Source organism: Mus musculus, chromosome 18 (genome assembly GCF_000001635.26).
Source record: "Mus musculus strain C57BL/6J chromosome 18, GRCm38.p6 C57BL/6J".
Lineage (NCBI taxonomy): Eukaryota > Metazoa > Chordata > Mammalia > Rodentia > Muridae > Mus > Mus musculus.
The window spans coordinates 43,587,718-43,609,385 of NC_000084.6; the positions used below are offsets into that span (position 1 = coordinate 43,587,718).

The 21,668-nt window shown below is 42.1% G+C and overlaps 1 protein-coding gene across 4 annotated transcripts in view; it reads right to left on the bottom strand.

Annotated features, from left to right (window-relative positions):
- The window catches only part of Jakmip2 (janus kinase and microtubule interacting protein 2), a 161,590-nt gene that overhangs the window by 61,522 nt on the left and 78,400 nt on the right, over positions 1 to 21,668 (bottom strand). For all 4 annotated transcript variants that reach the window (XM_006526338.4, XM_006526337.4, XM_011247034.3 and 1 more), the window contains exon 2: positions 2,831 to 3,109. In XM_006526338.4, the coding sequence (XP_006526401.1) occupies positions 2,831 to 2,959 (129 nt within the window). In that variant the 5' untranslated portion in view covers positions 2,960 to 3,109. The remainder of the gene's footprint in view (positions 1 to 2,830; positions 3,110 to 21,668) is intronic.

Sequence of the window (21,668 nt, forward strand, 5' to 3'; positions counted from 1 at the left end):
CTGCCAAGATACACACGAGGGTGACTGGAGTTTTAATATACTCTTAGAAGCCAAGGATTAAAAATCTCGGCAGCGGTAGTAAAGGCAAGGAAAGGGCTGTGAGGTCATCAAGATGGGTCAAGCTATCAGAAGCTGAAGCGTGGATTAATCTGCTTTGCATGTTCCTGGAGAGGAACTTCACAGTAAACAGCAGTGCTTGTCAGCGGAGCCCAAGAACTTTCAGACAAAAGGGCTGGGAGGCCGCTTTGATGGGAAAACCTTCTAAGACCTGGGGTAGCGCTCTGTCCCCTCTCCTCTCCCCTCCCACATCCTCTTCTCTTCTTTCCCTAATTTCTCTCTTCAGCTAGGCCTCTTGAAAACAGAAGCAAAGGCATAGAAAGGAAGAAAAATATTACACTCTAAATGTGAGCCTTGAACCAGAGGCTATGGGAACTGAGGGTAGAGAAGGTTGGTTGCTTTTCTAAGGGGATGGGCGGGTGGTGGTGGCAGAGATCAAGTGTTCAAGCACTACGGTGATCTCTAATATCCCTGAGATATTAGGTGATCTCTAAGAATCCCCATTTTGGGGGCTTTCACTTGCTGCCTCCAGAAAGCAAGTGAGTTAAGCGAACTGAAGCTTATTTTCCCTGCCCCCAGTGAAATCAGAGAGTAGCCACAGGCTTCTTTTGTCCCAAACATGGTGTGAAGACCATGAGGGCAGGTGTCAAGGGCTTTGCAGTCTGAATGCACGTGTCCTTTGGCTGGTCCTGTTTGGAGTCCTTGCTCCCTAGCCTGTGCTCCTTCCCCAAGCTGACTAGCAGCAGCCTGTATACCTCAGAACCCTCTTCTCTGCCCCCATGCCCTCATCCCCTTTGTCACCCTGCCCACACCACTCCTCACTGAAACTGTATCCTCCTTGCTCCTAGAGACAGTGCATTCCCCGGAGAACCCGGTGGGGGAGTCTCTCATCCCATAGCAATCTACACTGAGCAGGGGATTGCAGCCACATGGTATCCAGGCAGGAAAATATCCTCATATTTAGTGCCTGGGAATATTGGTTCAAAGAGAAAGACAGGCTTTTCTTTACTCAAGCCTGAGCTTTCCTATCAAAACATTGCAATGACACTGTTACCACAGAGATGTCAGGAAAGCATTTAGAAACCGTTGACACGGGTTCATTCAGTAAGTAGTTTTGAGCACTGCCTGCAAACCAGGTAGCAACTTCCTTCATTCAAGCAGAGACAAACAACAATGCCTGCCTGAGAGGGGGAAAGGGAGGGTCAAAAGAGATAACAGCACCATGCATTTTCCATGCTTAACCTCACCTAACTACTGACATCTTCCCTCCCTAGCACATTCGGATGGAGCAGGTGCCTCTGCAGCTCCACTTGACAGACAGCAGAGGGGGACTTGAAGACCTACTCAGGGCCAGTCAGGTGCTAAACGTAAAAACATGTTCTGTGATAAGATGAAGTGCGCATGCTGGAGTGTGTGATGGATGGTGTACATTTGGGTCTGTTGTGGCCTAGCTATTTATATTATCAGCCGAAGCATTTACGGTGGACTCTGTTCTCTGCACACGGGGCATTTTCTGTCAATGCCAACAGCATTGTGTGTTTTGCTGAGAAGATGAGTAATGGCCCATCATCCCAGAGGTTTCCAGGCTTTATCCATTCCCGACCCGTAGTTGGATTGTCATTTTATCATAAGAGCCTCAGGGTTAAACAGGGAGCATAAATTCATACCTTGGCTTTGATCATGTTTTCCCCGAGAGTCTGCTCCTTTGCAAACACGATCGTATTTATCTATAATGAAATTGCTTTATGATTCATTTGCCCTCTGCTTCCTTTTGCTGCTGACATACAGAGAAGCTTTGCTCTAACTCCTTGTAGTGAGGTTGTAACTAACTGTGAGGGGAAGGAAGAAGGCGAGGGGAACCTGGGAGAAGGGATGAGATGGCCGAGTTCTTGTTTAAGAAACCTACTGCCAGAGCCTTGTCAGAGGAAGAGGGCATGACACCTACCTGCCTGCCAACATAGATACTGGGCCAGGCCCTCGAGAACAGGTTAGGTATCATTCCAGAGCTGTCTGTTTTAAAAAGATTAAATGTGTGGAGTACTTGCAGTGGTGGGGTCTCCTTAGAAATATTGTGGGTATTTTTCTCTCCTAAGCATTCCTATGACTATCATTTGTCATCCCAAATGAGTACCTCTTATCTGAAGCTATGCTGGGTTCCTTACCTCACTTACTCAACTAAAATTGTTGGCTTATAAATTCAGGAACCTCAATTTGTACTGGGCTCTCCCAGGTAATTCTCTGACAGAATGTTTAGTGAGAGACAGAATCACAGATAGAGACCCTGAGACACGCCAATCTGCTTCCAAGGACAGAGAAAAATATATAATGCCACGAACTTCAGATTCACAAATTAATGCCTTTTAAATGTGAGAATGTGTTCTCTTTGCTTCATGGGACTACAGATATTTCCCTCATGAACTTCACATTGGAGTTTATTAATCAAAGACCAACTCAGCTGAAATAGATAGAAATAGCCTCGAATGGATTCCAGACTCATTTATTACTTTCACTGAACAGGGTGAAATAGGTCTATTGTAAAATTAAATTTCTTACAGTGATTAAAGAGAATGCCAAAACAGTAAAATATTTGTTAAGTTTGTGATCAAGAATATTTTTGTAGTAGCAGTTATCTAAATGACGTAACTTTATATTAGCATGGTTGTTTCTGGGCTGCATGCATCAAAGCCCAGGATTGAAAGGAATGGCTGAGTTTGTGAAACATGGAGACAACCAGGATTGGCTGGAGTCGTGGCCCCAGGCGGATCCTACTCACCTTGGATTTCTCTTGATGCAGTTCTATCTGGATGTCTGTGAGTTTGGTCCTGAGGTCTTCGTTGGCAGCTTGAAGGGCAACAATGAGTGCCTCGGGCTTCTCGCCCTTATTCCGCCCTTTCTTGGACATTGTCCCTTTCTAATTGGAGTCTTTTGGGTTTTAATCCTCTCAAACAGGTACTGCCATGTTACTGTTTCATTTCCTGGAGTGAGATGCTTCAGCCACTACTGCGTGGTGGTGTTCCTTGCTAAGGTCTTCTCAAACGTTTCCTCGGAAGCCCTGGGGAGAGACAGAGATGGCGGTGACTGTTGGGTGAATACATGAGTCTGTGTCAGTCCATCCACGCCTCGCCAGACTGGCCTGTAAGGACCTCTCCTGAGCTCTCCTGTCTCTAGAACCTCCCTCATCCTCTCTTCTGTATCTTAACTCACAGTGACATTTCAATTCCATTGACATCTGCTTAGAATGCTTTACATGAAGCATAGTTCTCCCACATTTCTGAATTCCCTTTTTGGGAGCACCAATCCATTCTTCCGTCTTTTCTCCATGACAGTCATTGAGTCAGTGGAGACATCCTAATTTTTAACTGGTCTACAGAATGAGTTTCAGGACAGCCAGGGCTACACGGAGAAACCCTGTCTCAAAAAACCAAAACAAAAAACCAAAACAAAAAAACCCCACTGTGCGTGTGTGTTTGTGTTATTCAATGGTTAAAATGTGAACAGTGGGTAATAACTAAGTAAATTACTATATTAATTATGTCACCCAGTTAATACTGATAGTTACTTATAAACACTTTTGTTAGTATAATATTTTTTTTTTAAAAATTCCACGACAGGGAAAATCAGCCCCGTATCTTCCTACTATCTATCTATCATCTGTCTATCTAACTTGTTACTATTTATCCATCTGAAATACGCCTACCTACCTTCATCATTGTTATCTATTGCATTGTTATCTTCAGCATTGTTATCTTTCTGGTCTCTCTGATAGGTGTTTTCATTACTTTTCTCTTCTTTGATTCAGAGTCCCACTCTATATCCCTGGCTAACTGAAACTTGCTTTATAGCCTGGCTGCAAACTCACAGAGATTTGCCTTTTCTCCCAAAAGACACTGCTAGTATTAAAGGTGTATGTACCACCATACTAGACTATGTTTTTTAAAAGCACACATGCTCAAAAAATTGCTCATACACTTGAGACAAGGACCTTTCTATGTACCTTCCCTATACACAAGGAAGTGTCCCAGAAGATAGCAGCCTTGATCTGGTACATGAGGAGTGCATAGGATGCCAACAATGTAGACACAGGTGAAGCATCTTGGGCAAGAAAATTGCAGGTGCTGTGACATGGCAGAGAAAAGACACAGAGACTATTCTGTGTAGGAATAAGATGTAATTAAGTAGAGCCCCAGATCTGCCTAGTAAGCACAAATGAATGCTGGAAATATACATTGGTAGGGAACATAGAATAATTGCCACCTCAGGGTGTAGGGCTCATGCTCCAGTAAGCAGTGGAAGGGGATGCTGAAATTTCTGACTGTTATGTATCTAGCAGGGAAGGGTTTAATTGTGAGTTTATTCTGGTGGCAGAGTGGGAAGAGAATGGAGATATGGTGATCAGAGAGGAAGTTGCTGAATCAGTCCAGGTAATAGAGCCCTGAGCAGAATCCTGACTAGAGGAGAAACATCTGTGCTATAAGTCCTTAAATGGTGCACTTGAACAAAGAGGAAAGCAGAGAAAATGGTCAACATCCAACTGTTAACATCGTAAAGGAGAACATGAGGCCAGAGCTTCTCATATATGCTTCTAAAGATTGGGTGCTGGGGCACAGGGAAGCTTTCAGTGAGAACTAAGAGACTCCCATGGATCATCCTTATGTTCCAGCAGCTGCTGCTCTTTACAGACACTGTATTTGGTTTCAAGGATTGGGATACTTGGCTAGGTGCCACCCTTTACAAACACTGTAGCTGTGCCCTTTGGAGAGTCTCCAGGGGACAGGGCCATGAGGCTAAGATGAGCTCGGGGCAAGAGAGATTGAAGTGGCCTACACCAGTCATGGATTGATACTGCACAATCCACCCTGTCACTGTTATTAGGGTGAAGAACTTGAGGCTACATGGGTTATAAGTGTCAGGAGACACTCAAAGACTATTGCTCTGCTAAATGAACACAGTATTAAATTGACTCCTAGTGACTTACAGTTAAACACAGAGGTTAGAGCATCTCTCAGATCTCATTAGGGGAGGCTGTTTTTGCAGCGGATGGTGATTGGCATAGAGACTTATGACTATTTCAGGAGTACAGAGTAAGAGACTGTGTAGTGCTCAGTCCTGAGTGAGGCATTTGTACTGTATCAGGACACAACGTGATAACTACAAATTGTGCTGGATTGTTTTACGTCAACTTGATACAAGCTAAAGTCACTTGAGAGGAGGTACTTTGATTGAGAAAATGACTCAATAAATAAAAGAGAAAGTGGAGAAGAGCCTTGAACACATGGACACAGGGAATATTTCCTGAACAGAACACCAATGGTTTATGCTCTAAGATTAACAATCGACAAATGGGACCTCATAAAGTTGAAACGCTTCTGTAAGGCAAAGGACACTGTCAATAGGACAAAACAACAACCCATAGGTTGGGGAAAGATCTTTACCAACCTTACATCAGGTAGAGGCCCAATATCCAAAATATTCAAAGAATTCAAAAAGTTAGACTCCAGAAAACCAAATAACCCTATTAAAAATGGGGTATAGAGCTGATTAAACCATTGTCAACTGAGAATTCTGAATGGCTGAGAAGCACCTAAAGAAATGTTCAACATACTTAGTCATTAGGGAAATGCAAATCAAAAGAACCCTGAGATTCCACCCCACACCAGTCAGAATGGCTAAGCTAAAAACTCAAGTCATAGCAATTGCTGGTAAGGATGTGGAGAAAGAGGAACACTTCTCCATTGCTAGTGGGCTTGCAAGCAGGTACAACTTCTCTGAGATCTGTCTGGTGGCTCCTCAGAAAATTAGACATTGAACTACCTGAGGACCCAGCCATTCCACTCCTGGACATATACACAGAAGATGCTCCAACATATAATAAAGATACATGCTCCACTATGTTCATAGCGACCTTATTTATAATAGCCAGAAGCTGGAAAGAACCCAGATGCCCCTCAACAGAGGAATGGATTCAGAAAATGTGGTACATTTATACAATGGAGTATATTCAGCTATTAAAAACAATGACTTCACAAAATTTACAGGTAAATGGATGGAACTAGAAAATATCATTCTGAGTCAGTTAACCCAGTCACAAAAGAACACACCCACACATGGTATGTACGAACTGATAAGTGGATATTGGGCAAAAAGCTTGGAATTCCCATGATACAAATCACAAGCCATATGAAGCTCGAGAAGAAGGAAGACCAAAGAATGGATGCTTCAGTCCTATTTAGAAGGGGGAACAAAATAATCACGGGAGGTAGAGGGTGGGAGTGACTTGGGAGGAAGAGAGGAGGGGGAGTGGAAAAGGGGCGGGCGAAGGATCAGGTAGGGGACGAGACAAGGGAGACGTAGAGAGGGTCAGGAAATTGAATAGAGATCCGTAATAATGGGGTGTGGGGAACTAGGGGGTAGCCACCAGAAAGTCCCAGAAGACAGGAAAACAAGAGGCTCCCAGGACCCAACGAGGATGCCATTAACTGAAATACCCAACAAAAGGGCGAGAGAACCTGTACAGACCATATCCAGAGGTTAGGCACAGCCCCTGTCTGAGGGATGTGGCCACCTACCCATCTCCCAAATATTAACCCAGAATTGCTCCTGTCTAAAGGAAATACAGGGACAAAGAGTGGAACAGAGACTGAAAGAGACTGACCCACCTGGGGATCCATCCCATATAAAGACACTAAACCCATTGCTAATGCCAAGAAGTGCTTGCTGATAGCTATCTTCTGAGAGGCTCTGCCAGAGCCTGGCCAAAGCAGATTCGAATGTTCACAGCCAACCATCGGACTGAGCATGGGGACCTCTCCAATGGAGGAGTTAGGGCAAGGACTGAAGGAGCTGAATGGGTTTGCAACCCCATAGGAAGAAAAACAATATCAATCAACCAGACCCCCTAGAGCTCCCAGCAACTAGACCACCAGCCAAAGAGTACACATGGAGGAACCCATGGCTTCAGCTGCATACGTAGCAGAGGTTGGCCTTGTCAGGCATCAATAGGAGGGGAGCTCGTTGGTCCTGTGAATGCTTGATGCCCCACTGTAGGGGAAAGTTAGGGCAGTGAGGTGGTAGTGGGTGGGTGGGTGGGGGAGCACTCTCATAGAAGCAGGGGGAAGAGAGGGGATAGGAGCTTTGTGTAGGGGAAACTGGGAAAGGGGACAACATTTGAAATATAAATAAATAAAATATCCAATAAAAAAAAAACAAAACAAAAAAAGAGATTGGACTGTAGAGCATGCATGTAGGGCATTTTGCTAGTTAGTGATTGGGGGGGGGGGGGCGAGTCCAGTCCATTGTGTATGGGGTCAATCCTGGGCTAGTGGTTCTAGGTTATATAAGAAAGCAGGCTGAGCCAGCCTTGAGGAGCAAGCCAGTAAATGCCACTCCTTAATGGCCTCTGCATTAGCTCCTGCCTCTAAGATCCTACCCTGTTTGAGTTCTTGTCCTGATTTCCTTCAGTGATCAACTCTGATCTGGAAGCATAAGCCAAATAAACCCTTTCCTCCCAAAGTTTCTTCGGTCGTGTGTTTCATCACAGCAACGATAACCCTAATTAGGACACAGAGGTTGTGACAGCATGTGAAAACCCACACGATCTTTTTCTTTTCTTTTCTTTTCTTTTCTTTTCTTTTCTTTTCTTTTCTTTTCTTTTCTTTTCTTTTCTTTTCTTTTCTTTTCTTTTCCCTCCCCTCCCCTCCCCTCTTCTTTCTTTCTTTCTTTCTTTCTTTCTTTCTTTCTTTCTTTCTTTCTTTCTTTCTTTCTTTCTTTCTGGCTTTTTAAGACAGGGTTTCTCTGTATAGCCCTGGCTGTCCTGGAACTCACTTTGTAGACCAGGCTGTCCTGGAACTCAGAAATCCACCTGCCTATGCCTCCTGAGTGCTGGGATTAAAGGTGTGTGCCACCACGCCTGGCTCAACCCACACAAACTTATGCAATACAAAATCCCATCATGGAAGTGGGAGGCTGAACACAAATTCCCACTGCAGCTAAGAAGTTTTTGGTAATTGATTACTACTAGGAAGGAGAATTTTAGTTTTCTTTAAGGTACGGTTCCTGCTAGGTGAAGGATGCTTTAATTGGTGGCTATATCCAAGAGCAGCAGACAATTATAATTGATTTTAATCATTTTACTTTTTAAAATGAGAATGGAGTTGGGTAGATAGATATGAGAATAGATCTGAAAGGGGTTGGGATGTGTGATCCATCCTTCATTTTATGAAATTCTTAAGCACTTATAAAATATTTGAAGAAGTTATAGTCTACATTTACTGATTACAATTTAAAAGCTATTAAAGAAGCATCCACGACACTCCTACCCAGTAGTATCTTCTACCTTATAAGATGAGATTCATACCTACAAAGAAAAAACACATTATAGGAAGCAGTGAGTGGGTGAATGGTCAAAGATCCTGGAAAAACTACAAGCAGATTAGAAAGGCATAAACACTTTATAAGACAGCTAGTATGGGAGCTAACCCCACATCATACTGCTTTGTTTATGTGCCTGGCAATGTACTGCACACAAATTTACTGAGCTACCCCAGTCAGACCCTTCTGGCATTGCCTCATTACATGTTGGACTAAGAAAAAAAAGAGGTTAGCTAGCCTGGGAAATGTTCAGTTGTGAAATGGCAGAGCCAACATTGAGATACACACCCGTCAGTGTCTGAACTTTAGCTATAGTAATACTCTGTTAAGGAGATATCGGAATACAGGTCTAGCTGTCAGCACACAGGGAGCATACAGCATAAAAGTTATATCTGAGGGTTAATGAAATGGAATGGTAGGAAGTATTCAAGAACCTGCAAATTGAAATCATAAAATCTGGATATTAATTAACGTTCCTTATTGTATATTCTTGAGCAATTAAATATCCTAAGCTTTTACTCTCATAGCAACACTGGGAATACAATGTGCTTACCATACTGGGCTCTTTCAAAGAATAAATGCATTGAAGTGTGTGATGAAAAGACTAGTAAATATTGCTGGTGTTGTCATATTTACAGTTCTTCATGGACATAACCCTCTTGGTAAACGCCAGCAAAAACATAAAGGGCAGAACCAACACATTTATCACTCCTTTTATATTAAAAAGAAGGGACAGAGAAGACATAGGGATGCTAGAAAAGAGAAAAAGATGTGCTTATGCTTGCAGTAAAGTGGGGCTTTCATTGACAGGATACGTATTCCCAAGGGTCTTTGGCTTTGTGGCTGCTTCTGCCTCAAGCTAGAAACTGAATAAAATCATAATTAACCTCCAGCTTTCCAATAAGGCTGCTGAGTTATGATTGGAAAGCGATGTGATATGAAATAACCAGAGTTCACACGTGTGAAGCCAAACGCTCCAGCAGCTCTGCATAATTGATACTAGAAGATGTCCACCCCAAGGAAGCTTTGAGAGCTTACTGAAGTGTCTCTTCCTCCTGAAGATGATGCATGAATTACACGTGAGCGCATTATCCCTGCCAGCCAGCAGAGGCACTCTCCAGCCCCCTAAACCCACCACAGATGCAGATGTGTTTTATTGTGTGCTCATGCATTTGGCACAAAAATGCAATATAAAGGGCTGCCACTTAAACCTATGTTACCTGAGTATCTAATTTCTCTATATAGAGGGACAGTTACTGTGTCCCTGGAGGGGAAGGCCAGCTCTCCAATCCATTACACCTGTGTTAGGTGTTGATCTTCAGTGAAGTAGCACTTATGTACCTTCAGGATGGTAAGCTGTTGGCCTTATATGTTTATGTTCTTTTTTAAGCTCTATTCTCTCACCAAATTGCCCCCCTTTTCACATAATAAAAAGAGCAAATATTAAGAATTGGTTAAATTTGACACCATCAATACAAAAAGGGTACTATTATATTAATACAACTCAAGTACGACATTCTTGGTGATATTTCTTTTTAGATGTCCTGTTAAAATTTCATTTTAGAAACACATTTATAAAGTACAGGGATGTAAAGGGCTCTTACTGCACATGTAAGAAACTCTTCTGCGCTGGGCTGTGGTGGTGCACACCTTTAATCTCAGCACTTGGGAGGCAGAAGCAGGCGGATTTCTGAGTTCGAGGCCAGCCTGGTCTACAGAGTGAGTTCCAGGACAGCCAGGGCTATACAAAGCCCTGTCTCGAACCCCTCCCCCCCCCACCACCACCACTAAAAGAAAAGAAAAGAAAAGAAAAGAAAAGAAAAGAAAAGAAAAGAAACACTTCTGCTCTCTAGGGGGTTCCAGGGAAGCTCCAAGGAAGCAGCACCTGCTGGGAGAGACAAAAGCCCAGCAGGTGAAGTTCATCTACTGCACACTTCTGAATTTGGTCATGTAGCTCTTTGCTTGAATTCCTTTTTCTTGCCTCAACTCCCTGGAGAAATCCCTTCAGCTTTATCTTTTTAAAACCAGCTCCCATGTCACTTCTTGTCACTTCCTATCACACCTTTTCAGTCTATCCTGGGTAAAGTATATCATTCCCAAGCATGCACTCTGTCTTCACTTTGAAGTACGTTTTGTAGCCCTGCACACTCATTCTTTTTGTACTCATTAATTTATAAAGAGCTAATAAGATAGCTGGCGTAAGATATACCTGTACTATGAAAGAAAAGACTTCTGTCCTTCATGGTGTATTTGTGTGTGTGTGTGTGGGGGGCATTTTAATAACTGTAGTAATTGCTCAGACAATAGAAAATGAGAATCATGCATATATTCAGGTGGGCCAGGAAAGCTTACTTAGTGAAGATGTGATAGGCCAGCAAGAAGAAAGTTTGTCATTTAATTGTTAGAATGGAAAAGAACATTCTGACTTGTAGTTCTCAACTGCGGATCTCGCCTTCTTTGGGGTCACATATCACATATTTACATAATGATTTATAACAGTGGCAACATCATAGTTATGAAGTAGCAATGAAATAATTTTATGGGTGGGCCTCATCACAACATGAGGAACTGTATCAAAGAGTCACAGCATTAGGAAGGTTGAGAACCACTGCTCTAGATAGAAGTATTGAATATTATGTTCTCTAGGAAGGAAAGAATATAAAGATAGTTTCAGAGAAAAATCCTGTGTGACTGTCATGAGTAAACAGACAAACATCAAAAGATGCGCTTCGAGAAGGTGATAGGGAGTAGAGGGCCAAAGGCTACCTGCTGTCACCATAGTGTTTCAGGTATGAAAAGGACCTGATGAAATTGAATTAATAATAACCCTATGAAAATTAGGGACAGAATGGCTTTAGGCACATTAACCTGGGACCAGGACCTTCGGGAAGATGTGACATCAGATGCTGAGAACCAATGGGGCTGTGGCTATCACTCAGTCTGTGAAGCTCTTGAAATATCCTGTTTGCCCTTTGTGCAACATTGCTAACTTAGCTTCCTACAGACGTCATCCATTATCCCCCTGCAAAATGTAGGGGAGATACTACATTTTTAATAAACTTGCCTTATGAATCATCAGCTTGTATAAGACCTTTTCACCCCCAAAGTTGCCTATCTTCTTCTTTATCTGCTCATCCCTTCTGGTCATTATCCCACTTACTATGCCATCACTGAAGAGTGATCAGCTGGTGCAGGTCAAGGTCTTAGGAGAATTTGGCCATGACTATTGTAAAATTTTACAGTGCCAGAAATCTAATGAAAGACGTTTTCCTCCATTGGTCAGGCTCTCTACCCCTGAGATACCTCCTCAGCCCCATTTGTATTCCTGTTCCTCTTCAGCAGGTGGTTGCTCTCATTGAAGAATAAAACAGAACCTGGTTTGTCTTTGTACACAAAGTACCTGTCCACAAAAAAAATACCACAAAGCACAATTTATGAGCCTTGTTCTCTACCGATAGAAAATACCAATGAGCAACACAAGACAGCATTTCTACATATACACTTATATTAATTAAGATTTATTATGAGAAATTGCCACTACTTTGTGGGAAAAACTTAAATAGCTGTTTAGAGTTTAGCCAGTAGTTAAAGTTTGATGGAAGAGTTAATGAAAGAATAAAATTAAAGGCACTTTATTTAGACTTCAGGCTAAGGTGGTTTGTTTCCTGTCCTTGTTTTGGTTTTATCATACAGCCCAGGCTGGTCTCAGACTCTACCTTCCCAACTCTTGTCTTCTGATCATATGCTTGTCCTGGGTGTGCTATCAAGTGCATTTGTCACTAAGTGTTCTTAACTTTGTTCCTGCTCACCACAGTCAAGCTTCCTTTCTCTCCTTGACAGAAGCTATGCTTTGCATCCTATTCTTTTGTCTGGATTTAGAAGTACTTCATAAGGATGGGTTCTCTCAGGGGCAAAGGTAAGTTTCTGTGTGACAAGTAGCATCATTCGCTCTAGATTGAAAACGCCTAACAGCTGTTATGGAGTTACATATATCAACTCCTGGACACAAGGGAGAACCTTCAGACGCAGCAGGAAGTGTTCAAGGTTAGACAGCAAGAAACACAGAAGCTCAGAGCCTCTGCCTGAGGCAGGCACTGCTGTCTATGTGCACTGCTCTGAAGACAAGATGGTGTAAGCGGAAAAGCATACAGATTATTGGAGGGAGTTTTATAGAATTTTATTTATAACCCAGAGCAAGCTTTTCTATTTTAGGTATAAGTGAAATATACATAACCTATCCAGCTGTTTCCTTGGAAACAGTTTGCAAAGACCTTGAATTCAGAAAAAGAAAATCTATCAGGAAGACACCTTTGTGAAGTACCAAACATAAACAGAGACTTCTATAAATAGAAGATGACCCAAGGATGTCAACTGTTTTGCAAAAGGGCAGAATAATTTCAGCAAAAAAATTTATAATGACTAATGTAATACTACTTAGGCAAAAGCACACAAACTTTAACAAAATAGCTTTAGTATTCATAGATGGGTGTAAATAGTGCTATAATGAAAAACTCCATTTAATTTTCTGTACTCCATATAATGGCAACATTCTGCTTGTGTTGTGGTATAGGATAGTAATAAATTACAAAATAATATGGATCATTTACAAAATATGAAGGACAGAGGAAAAAGCTTAGCTGAGGAAAACCTGACAGCATGAATTTGATTTTTAGGACTTACCCATGTGGTAGAAGAAGAGAACTAACCCTTGCAGATTGTCCCCTGATTTTCATTTACACACACACACACACACACACACACACACACACACACACACACAGAGAGAGAGAGAGAGAGAGAGAGAGAGAGAGAGAGAAAGAGAGAGAGAGAGAGAGAGAGAGAGAGAGAGAGAGACTCATTGTGTGCTCAAGTGCACGAAGAAGAAGGATTGACACTCACTGAAAGATTCTGTTCACTTGATGTCTTTCTGCTTAGAACTCTACTGCTTAGAACAGTGGGCACAAGTAATTGTGAATAAATATTTCAGAGTAGATAAATGATATTTCAAAACAGTACTTTGTAAATCTGGAATCTGAAGGTTAACATGGAAGGGAAAGGAAAACCTAGAAGGCAGGACATGCGGGCGGGAATAATTTATGGAACATCGTGTTTGACAGAAATAGATCATTCTAGGCCTTCAGTATATGCAATTAAGACTGATGTGATGGAATCGCTACACTCATGAGGCTGTGGAAGGAATGCTTCTATGTGTTTGAGGTAAACTGCACTGCATCGAGTGACACTTACTCAAAAACCAAGAAAACAGGCAATAAAACAAAACAAAACAACAAAACAAAGCCCAAGAACCAAAAATAAAAACCATAACACAGAGATGAAAATAGAAGAGCAAGTCCTGGTGGCCTAGGTACATAATTTGCATATTGTTTAATCCTTACTGGGATGCTGATATTTTAAAGAGAAGAGGCTTAAACCTGCCTCTTAAATGTGTTTTGCAACTTATGGCTAGGGAGATCCTTGGCCCTAAGGCAGAACTTGCTGTTATTTTGCTGGTTTCCCCTCTGAAAACCCCCTCCCCTTACCCCCTCCCCCTCCCCCCTGCAGGCTGCTCTCAACAGAAACTTCCTTTTATACAGTAGGAGGTAGTCACTGGAGAGATGTGAAGAGCTGAGAATAAGAGACTGAGTACTTGGCTCTAAATGCATGAGACTTCTCATCCCAGTCACTCCCCACAAGCAAGGCTCAGGGAACATCAAGAAGGGGGCAGCAGACAGAATGTGGAGAGCAAGATGATGAGGAAGAGAATTCAAAATGCAAACTTCTGGATAGAGCCTGCTGCTGTGCTGCTTTCCCCACGCCCACTGTGGTTACCTGCATATGACCTGCACAAGGTTCATTAAGCCGAAATTGAGGAGAGGTATCAGAGAGGCCATACTCTCGAGTGCCATCCCTTCCTGAATAGCTATTGGCAGTACATAACTGTTGGGGAGGGAGCATTATTTGTTTTTCAATGCGTAGACATGGGTAGATTCCCATGCTCCAGTGTATGCTCCCAACCCCACATACACACGGGCAGTAGTAATTGGATTCGATGGGTTACCAAAGTGGACGTGAAGTCAGGAAAGGAGTGTTAGTGCTGGGGGTATTTGGAAGGAGTTGGAGAGAGGAACTGAGAGGTGCTTAGGATAATTTTCCATTGTGTACACGTATAAAAGTCTCAACATTAAGGAGAAATTAATATGAAAATTGCTGGGGCTAAGTGTGTGTGTGTGTGTGTGTGTGTGTGTGTGTGTGTGTGTGTGTGCAGGTACATAATCCTGTGTGTACCTGCCAGATGAAGAGTTCAGGTGCCCTGCTCATCACTCTTACCTATCTTCCTCTGACTCAGGCTTTCTCACTGAACCTCTGAGCCCAGAGCTAGGCTGCTGGTCAGGAAGTCCTGGCAATCCTTATATTTGGTCTTATTTTAATTTTAACTATGAGGGCTGAAGAGATGGCTCAGCAAGGACGGGTGCCTTGCTGCCAAGGCTGGCGGCAGGACTCTCTCTTCCCATCCTTCTATCTCCTACCCCCACCACACTGGGGGACCTGATACACATTCAGTCCTACTTGGCCTTTTATGTGTGTGCTGGCACCTAGACTGATGTCCTCATGCTTCAGAAGTAAGAGCTTTTAGCCACTGAATAAGTCACCTTTCTATCTCCCTAAACTTGCCTTTAAGTAAACAAGACTATTCTTGACATTAAGTGTAGGACCAAACTGAACAGAGAGAAACTACAGAAAAGGTTCCAACAGGAATTTGTTGCAGTATTCAGTCAGAAAAGAAAAGCATAGAATGGGATGGAGAGCTGTACAGCTTAAGCTTCGAAAATTGTAATCCATCCCATGTCCATATTTCTCTGTATTTTAAATAAACGTCTTCTGTCAATGAATTTAGCTGATGAGCACATAACATACATCATGTATATTTCCTTATTTTGGACTTTAAGCACAACTATGGATGTGTTGATATTTGCAGTTATAATACTCTATATAGAGAAGGATTCTGTTAATGCGTGGTAAGTCCCTCACTAAAAATCAAAGAGCAAGGTTAATGGCATCACCAGGACATGTTTAGTAGAATCATCTGAGTGCTTCTCCCTGTCTGGTTTGTGACACAGTGAAAGCCTGTATAATATGCTGGTTGTGGAAGCATTGAGTTAATGAAGGCTACAGATGACACAAAACTCTAGCGCATGGGCCACCAAACAGTGCAAAAAGTGCTCCCCCACCCACCAAATCCCCTGTGGTTTAGCAATAGCATAAACTAACACTTTCAGGACTTTAAAATAAAAATCAGGCACAGAAAATATTCATATCCCCACTACTTTACATTATAAATACAAGGCTAAAGAGAAAAGATCAAGAAAGAAATGAAAACTTTGCATCATGAAATATAGAAGCAAACTCACTATAGCTTGGACAGATTTGTTCCAGGAGTTTATGAATATAACTACCAAGAATACTGTATCTAAAATATTGCGGCTATCTATCCATTCATGTATCTATCTATCTATCTATCTATCTATCTATCTATCTATCTATCTATCTATCTATCAATCATCTGTCTATTTATAGAAAACTCACATTTGAGGAACAACAGTAATTTCTTTTTATTACTGATTTATCTACTTACCTATTCCAAGTTTGTTCAATACCTTATTTGAAATCAATATCAAAGCACTTTTTGGAAGTAAGTTTCAATATAATGGGATCTATAACACTGAAAAAGAACCAAATAGTTTGCGTTTACACACATAAAAAGACAAGTGTTCAAAGAGAAATCAGACATGAGCTTTTGAAATGTTTGATGATGAGATACCACAAATTTTTCTTCCCCATTCCAAAGATATCTATAATGATTACTGTGTTACTTCTATGACAGGAATTGGCTATTGCTTTGGAGGAAAAGGCAAAACACAGAAGAATTCAGTGAAAGAAATGCAAGGAAGAAAAGCTACAAGCATATAATCAGCTGAAGCCAGGAATGAGGTGCTACTACAGCAGACTGGCATATCAGTACAAGCTGAGATTAACACATTGTTCTGTAACCTGAAGTGGATACTAGAGGCAATTTCTCCACACAAAGTCATAGAGCTACATCCTGCTACAAACATGGCTTGCTTGAATCAACTGAATAGAACTAAGCATTAAGCCTGTGCTGACCCCATCTCAGGAACTATAGTCAGGGTTCGACTAGACCAGCACTTAAATAGAGATGATTTTGGAATCCTTAAGAGACACTGTTTTCTATCAGCCTGCCTGTCTTTGTTTCGTCATTTGTATGTTTCTTTTTTCCACCAGTTAATATTTTTTTAATTAAAACTTTTTCATATATTTGATTTTGATCACATTTTTCCCCTCCCCTTAACTTGTCTCAGATCCTTCCCACTTCTCTACCCCCCTAGATACAACAGACATACTCCAGGACAGGTTCTATGCCAGGAATAGTTAGCCAACACAAAATGAATTCTGTGGGTTGAAGAAAGCCTGCCATTCTTAAAGAAGCCACTCTGTGTCTTCTCATGACCCTAAACTTTCCCTCCACCTTTTACATCCCTGCATCCAGCATCTCTGTTGCTTTTGGCCAGAAGAGGTGAGGATTCCTTGAGCCTGTCCATGACTCTTCTTTGATTGCTGGGCACAGAGGCTCATAGCAGATATTCAAACGCAAAAGGTTTGTTGAACAAGACAGTGCTGTTGGAAGAACAGTGAATTCTGTCAGCAGTCCCAGTGTCCTTTCTCAGTGCCATGGCTGTTCTAGGAGAGGGCACAGGGCGCGTTTATGCTTGGCAGAGGCTTGTTATCTTCTCATTCAACATTGTAATGGACTAATAGCATGAGAGGTCCAAGAAAAGTAAGCACACTATTCTCAAATGTTAGCAATCCGTATTTAAGAAATACACTTTTTCCTTCAGTATTTTCTTTGATTTATTACCTTCTGGAACAGAAACCTGGAAGCACACTTCTTCCTTTTAGGATTTAATCCATCTCTCCAGACAGCTTTGTTGGGGAAAAAAAAAAAGGAAACCTCAGGACTGTTTTCCTCCATGGCTCAGAATATTAGAAGGTTCAAGAATTTCCTATGTGTGTAGCAAGCAATTTTCTCTGTTACAAAGTGCTGGAGTCCTGGCCTATAATATTCTTGACCGCAATAGCGTTGGTAAAGATAATTCTGCACCTCATCTGCTGACTCCCCTCATGCTGTGAGGGATGAATGCTCCCAGGCTGCTTGTCATCCTCATCATGGTGATGGACCATGCATTACTGCTGGTCACTGTGCTAAGTATTGGCATGCATTATCTGCTCGGTGCTCTGGAGGGGGATGGAAAAGGGTTGTAGTCACCCCCGAGCGTGTGATTTATGAATCCTCTCTACAACTTTCCCCACAGGGGAGACCAACATGTAAATAATGAACTCTAGTCTGCAGATGTAATGAGAGCCAAAGGAGCTCAACCAGCAGCCTTGGTGCATAGAGGACAGGGATCGGATCCCTGGGGAGGACCACACACATCTGACAGAAAAGATGGCCAAAGTGAGGCTCCGAAGATGACACAGGATCTGCCATGTGATCTGGAGACTAGAGAAGGGTTGAAGGGGAATTAACATGAGAAAAGTCAAGAAGAACTAAGGATGGATAAAGGCTATTGCTTGTCATGGACATAGAAGAAGGACGGAGGAGAAAGGAACAGTGGGAAAGGGCTCTATTTTATGCATGATAGTAAATTGATCAGTATTCTTATACTTCAAGTGAGACTTGATATGGGAGAAGAGGGTCTCATTTTCTGATTTGTGGTGAGAAGCACAGTGTTTGATAGTGACTCTGCTGAGCGGCTGGGAGTGCAGCGTGCAGGGGACCTTCCAACAGGGCCCTCACAGCAAAGCATGTCACAACTCTACATCTACATGCATCTCAGTCTGTTGGTCCTGCTTTGTTCAGTTTTGGGTTTGTTTGTTTGTTTGTTTGTTTGTTTGTTTGGGGTTTTTTGGCTTTTCGAGACAGGGTTCCTCTGTGTAGCCCTGGTTGTCCTGGAATGCACTCTGTAGACCAGGCTGGCCTCAAACTCAGAAATCCGCCTGCCTCTGCCTCCCAAGTTCTGGTATTAAAGGCGTGCCCCACCACACCCAGCTTTGTTTCAGTTTTTGAGTCAGGACAGGGTCTCACTCTGTAGCATAGGTTAGCCTGGACATTAAACCTGTGGCAATCCTCCTGCCTCTGCCTTATAAGTGTTGGGATTAGAGGTGTGAGCCTCTTTGCCCAGCTAGGAAGCATGTTTCTTATTGAGAGGGTCGGGAACATTTATACATTCCGTGCACGATTCATGGCTGTGATGCTCTAGGCATGCTCACACAACATTAACCATTGCAGAGAACATTTTACCAAAACAGATTTATTAGAAGGTACATCTGAATATTCAAAAAAGGAAAATTCTTTTTCTATTTGCCTATGTAGGTCAGGGAGTGAATTATGCTACTGGGATATGTTTGAAGGCTGGAGGGGAGTGGGTGGGCCATGTGGGCGCCTAACGGAGAAAGCGAGAAAGCGTTCCAGTGGTGGAAGAGCTTGTACAAGACTCCAGGGCAGCTTGAGGTGTCCAAGTCCTGAAACTGCAGGAAGCCAAGAAGCTGGAGGGAGGAGGGATCTAGGACCGCAGCCAAGATGAGGGCTGGAGTTAATGGAAGATCAGCATGTATAGACCATGCTGTGCTTTTTAGACTTCTTTTCATCAATTCTGGCTTCTACTCAGAGGATGGGGATCCCCTGGGGGTATTAAGAGCAATGTCCTAATCTGACGGGGTCTTTAGTATCTTTAGCATTTCGCTCTCTGACTGTGCTAGTTAGAAAAGAAAAGAATTAACACGAGGGTGGAAGCAAGGAGCTAGGTTTGGTTATCTTCTGTAAGAAACCCAGACTGGGGATGATAGCATAATGTCTGAGACCAGAGAAGGAGCAGAAGGAAGCTGAGAGAAAGCCTAGTTAGACTGCTTTGAACCAGAATGACAGGTCCTATGTTGCTGAGTTGGGCAGAGCGCCATCTATCTGAAGAAATTAAACTGTGGATTGTATTGTTCCTCTCTGAAAGCAACTATGATAGTTCTCTGTGCAAGGCATTTTGCTTCCACTGCAGCTAGAAGATATGAAGTGACTGCCCTTACTGTCACAGAGCTGCCTGCCCCATGGAAAGGGCAAGGGCTTGCACCTTACTGTATGTAGTGGCAGAGTTTGGCCACAGAAAATTTATTCAATGAGTCCTTGTGTTGGTGGACAGTTTTAGCAGCTGTAGGGAGATCTGCAAAAACACTGTATAAAGTCCACGTGGAGTTTATATTTTAGTAGAACGAGACAAATGTTAAAAAGAGATATTTACATTTTATAGCAGACTAAAGGTGATAAAGAGAGACTTCATGGTTATCAAACTCTGTACCCTAAAACTGAAAAAATTAGATGTCAGCCAATGTCCACATAAGAGAAGTGGCTCTAAAAGGTCTACAAAATACCATGCAGTGAGTTTAAAATATAAAGGTTCACCCACACTGGCCAATAGCCAAGCTGGACTTCAAAGTATATGATTTAGTCCCCAAATGATACACAAAATTTAATGTCATTCCTGAAAAAGTAACAGTATATTCATAAGTGTATACACATACAGACATGTTTCTATGTGTCTGCATGAATATATAAGTGCACAAAACATTTGAAAATCATGAAGAGTAAAGGGTTCCACGGCACTCACAGTCTTTGTCACAGTCCTTGTTTAAAGCTCAGTGAGGAATGTGGTTCCAACCCCAGTGCATTCACCGATTATTCTCCCCTGCAGCCCATGGTAGGCCTGTGCTCTGTGTGACTACAACCCTGACAGCTACACACGTGACCCATTTGCAAAGTTCCTAAGCATACAGACACAGGATTGGTTCAGAGTGAGACTAAGTGTCCAGCTTTCCCCCAGTCCAGGCCGCCTCAGGGCTTGTTGGTTGAGCTCTGGTCTGGCCTGCTTTCTGCCTTTCCCTGCTTATTACTGCCTTGTCACCTCCTCCCTCCAGCCTTCTCAAGAGCAGTTAAAGTGAGAAGCCACTTGTGCCAATGTGCCCGGCTATAATAAGGTTTTTCACTAAAACCACCCCCGGGTATATGAGTTTTATTTTTAAACGAAGTTTTGGACACTTAAGCACTGCCAGATTCTGTGAGAAAGGGCTATTGTCCATAAAGCAGCATGAAGGTGGTCAGCCATTAAAATGACTCCCCAGAGTTCCCTCACATCCTCCCCTGTGACCAGATTAAATGCTAATGTCATTTACAACCGTCCTACTTCCTCCAACGGTGTACAGAATGAGAAAGATATTTGTAATTCGTCTTTCCAATCCAGATTCTATTTTCACTGTAGAAATATTTTTGGTTGAACTGTGACAAATTTAAAAGGTTGAGGTATCTAATCTATCTATCTATCTATCTATCTATCTATCTATCTATCTATCTATCTCTCTATCATCTATTATCTATCTATCTATCTATCTCTCACTATGTATCTATGTATCTATTAACTATCTACTCTCTCTATGTATCTTTCTATGTATTTCTATCTATGTATTTATGTATTTATGTATGTATGTATGTATCTATCTATCTATCTATCTATCTATCTATCTATCTATCTATCATCTACTATCTCTATGTATCTATCTATATCTATGCATGTATGCATGTATGTGTGTATGTATGTATCTATCTTTCTTTCTATCTATCTATCTATCTATCTACCTACCATCTATGTGTGTATGTATGTGTGTATGTATGTATGTATGTATGATCTATGTATGTTTGTATGTTATCTATCTAGCTTTGTTCCTATGCTTCATTTTCATTAAATGCTTAAAAATACTTTAATGTGTTTTTCAAACCTAATATTCACAATGATACCCTGAGGAAGATATGTCTGTCTTCCTTTACTTTTTAAATTTTATTTTTAATTTATTTTTTACACTCCATATTTCCCAACCCCACCTCCAACTGCTCCAGATCCCACACCTTCTCCCAACCCTACCCTGTCTCCACATGGACGACCCCACTGCCCACCCCACCTGACTTCTAAACTCCCTAGGGCCTCCAGTCTCTTGAGGGTTAGGTGCACCATCTCTGAATGAACATCTGGAAGTCCTCTACTGTATGTGTGTTGGGGGTCTCATATCAGCTGGTGTATGCTGTCTGTTTGGTGGTCCAGTGTTTGAGAGATCTCGGGGATCCAGATTAA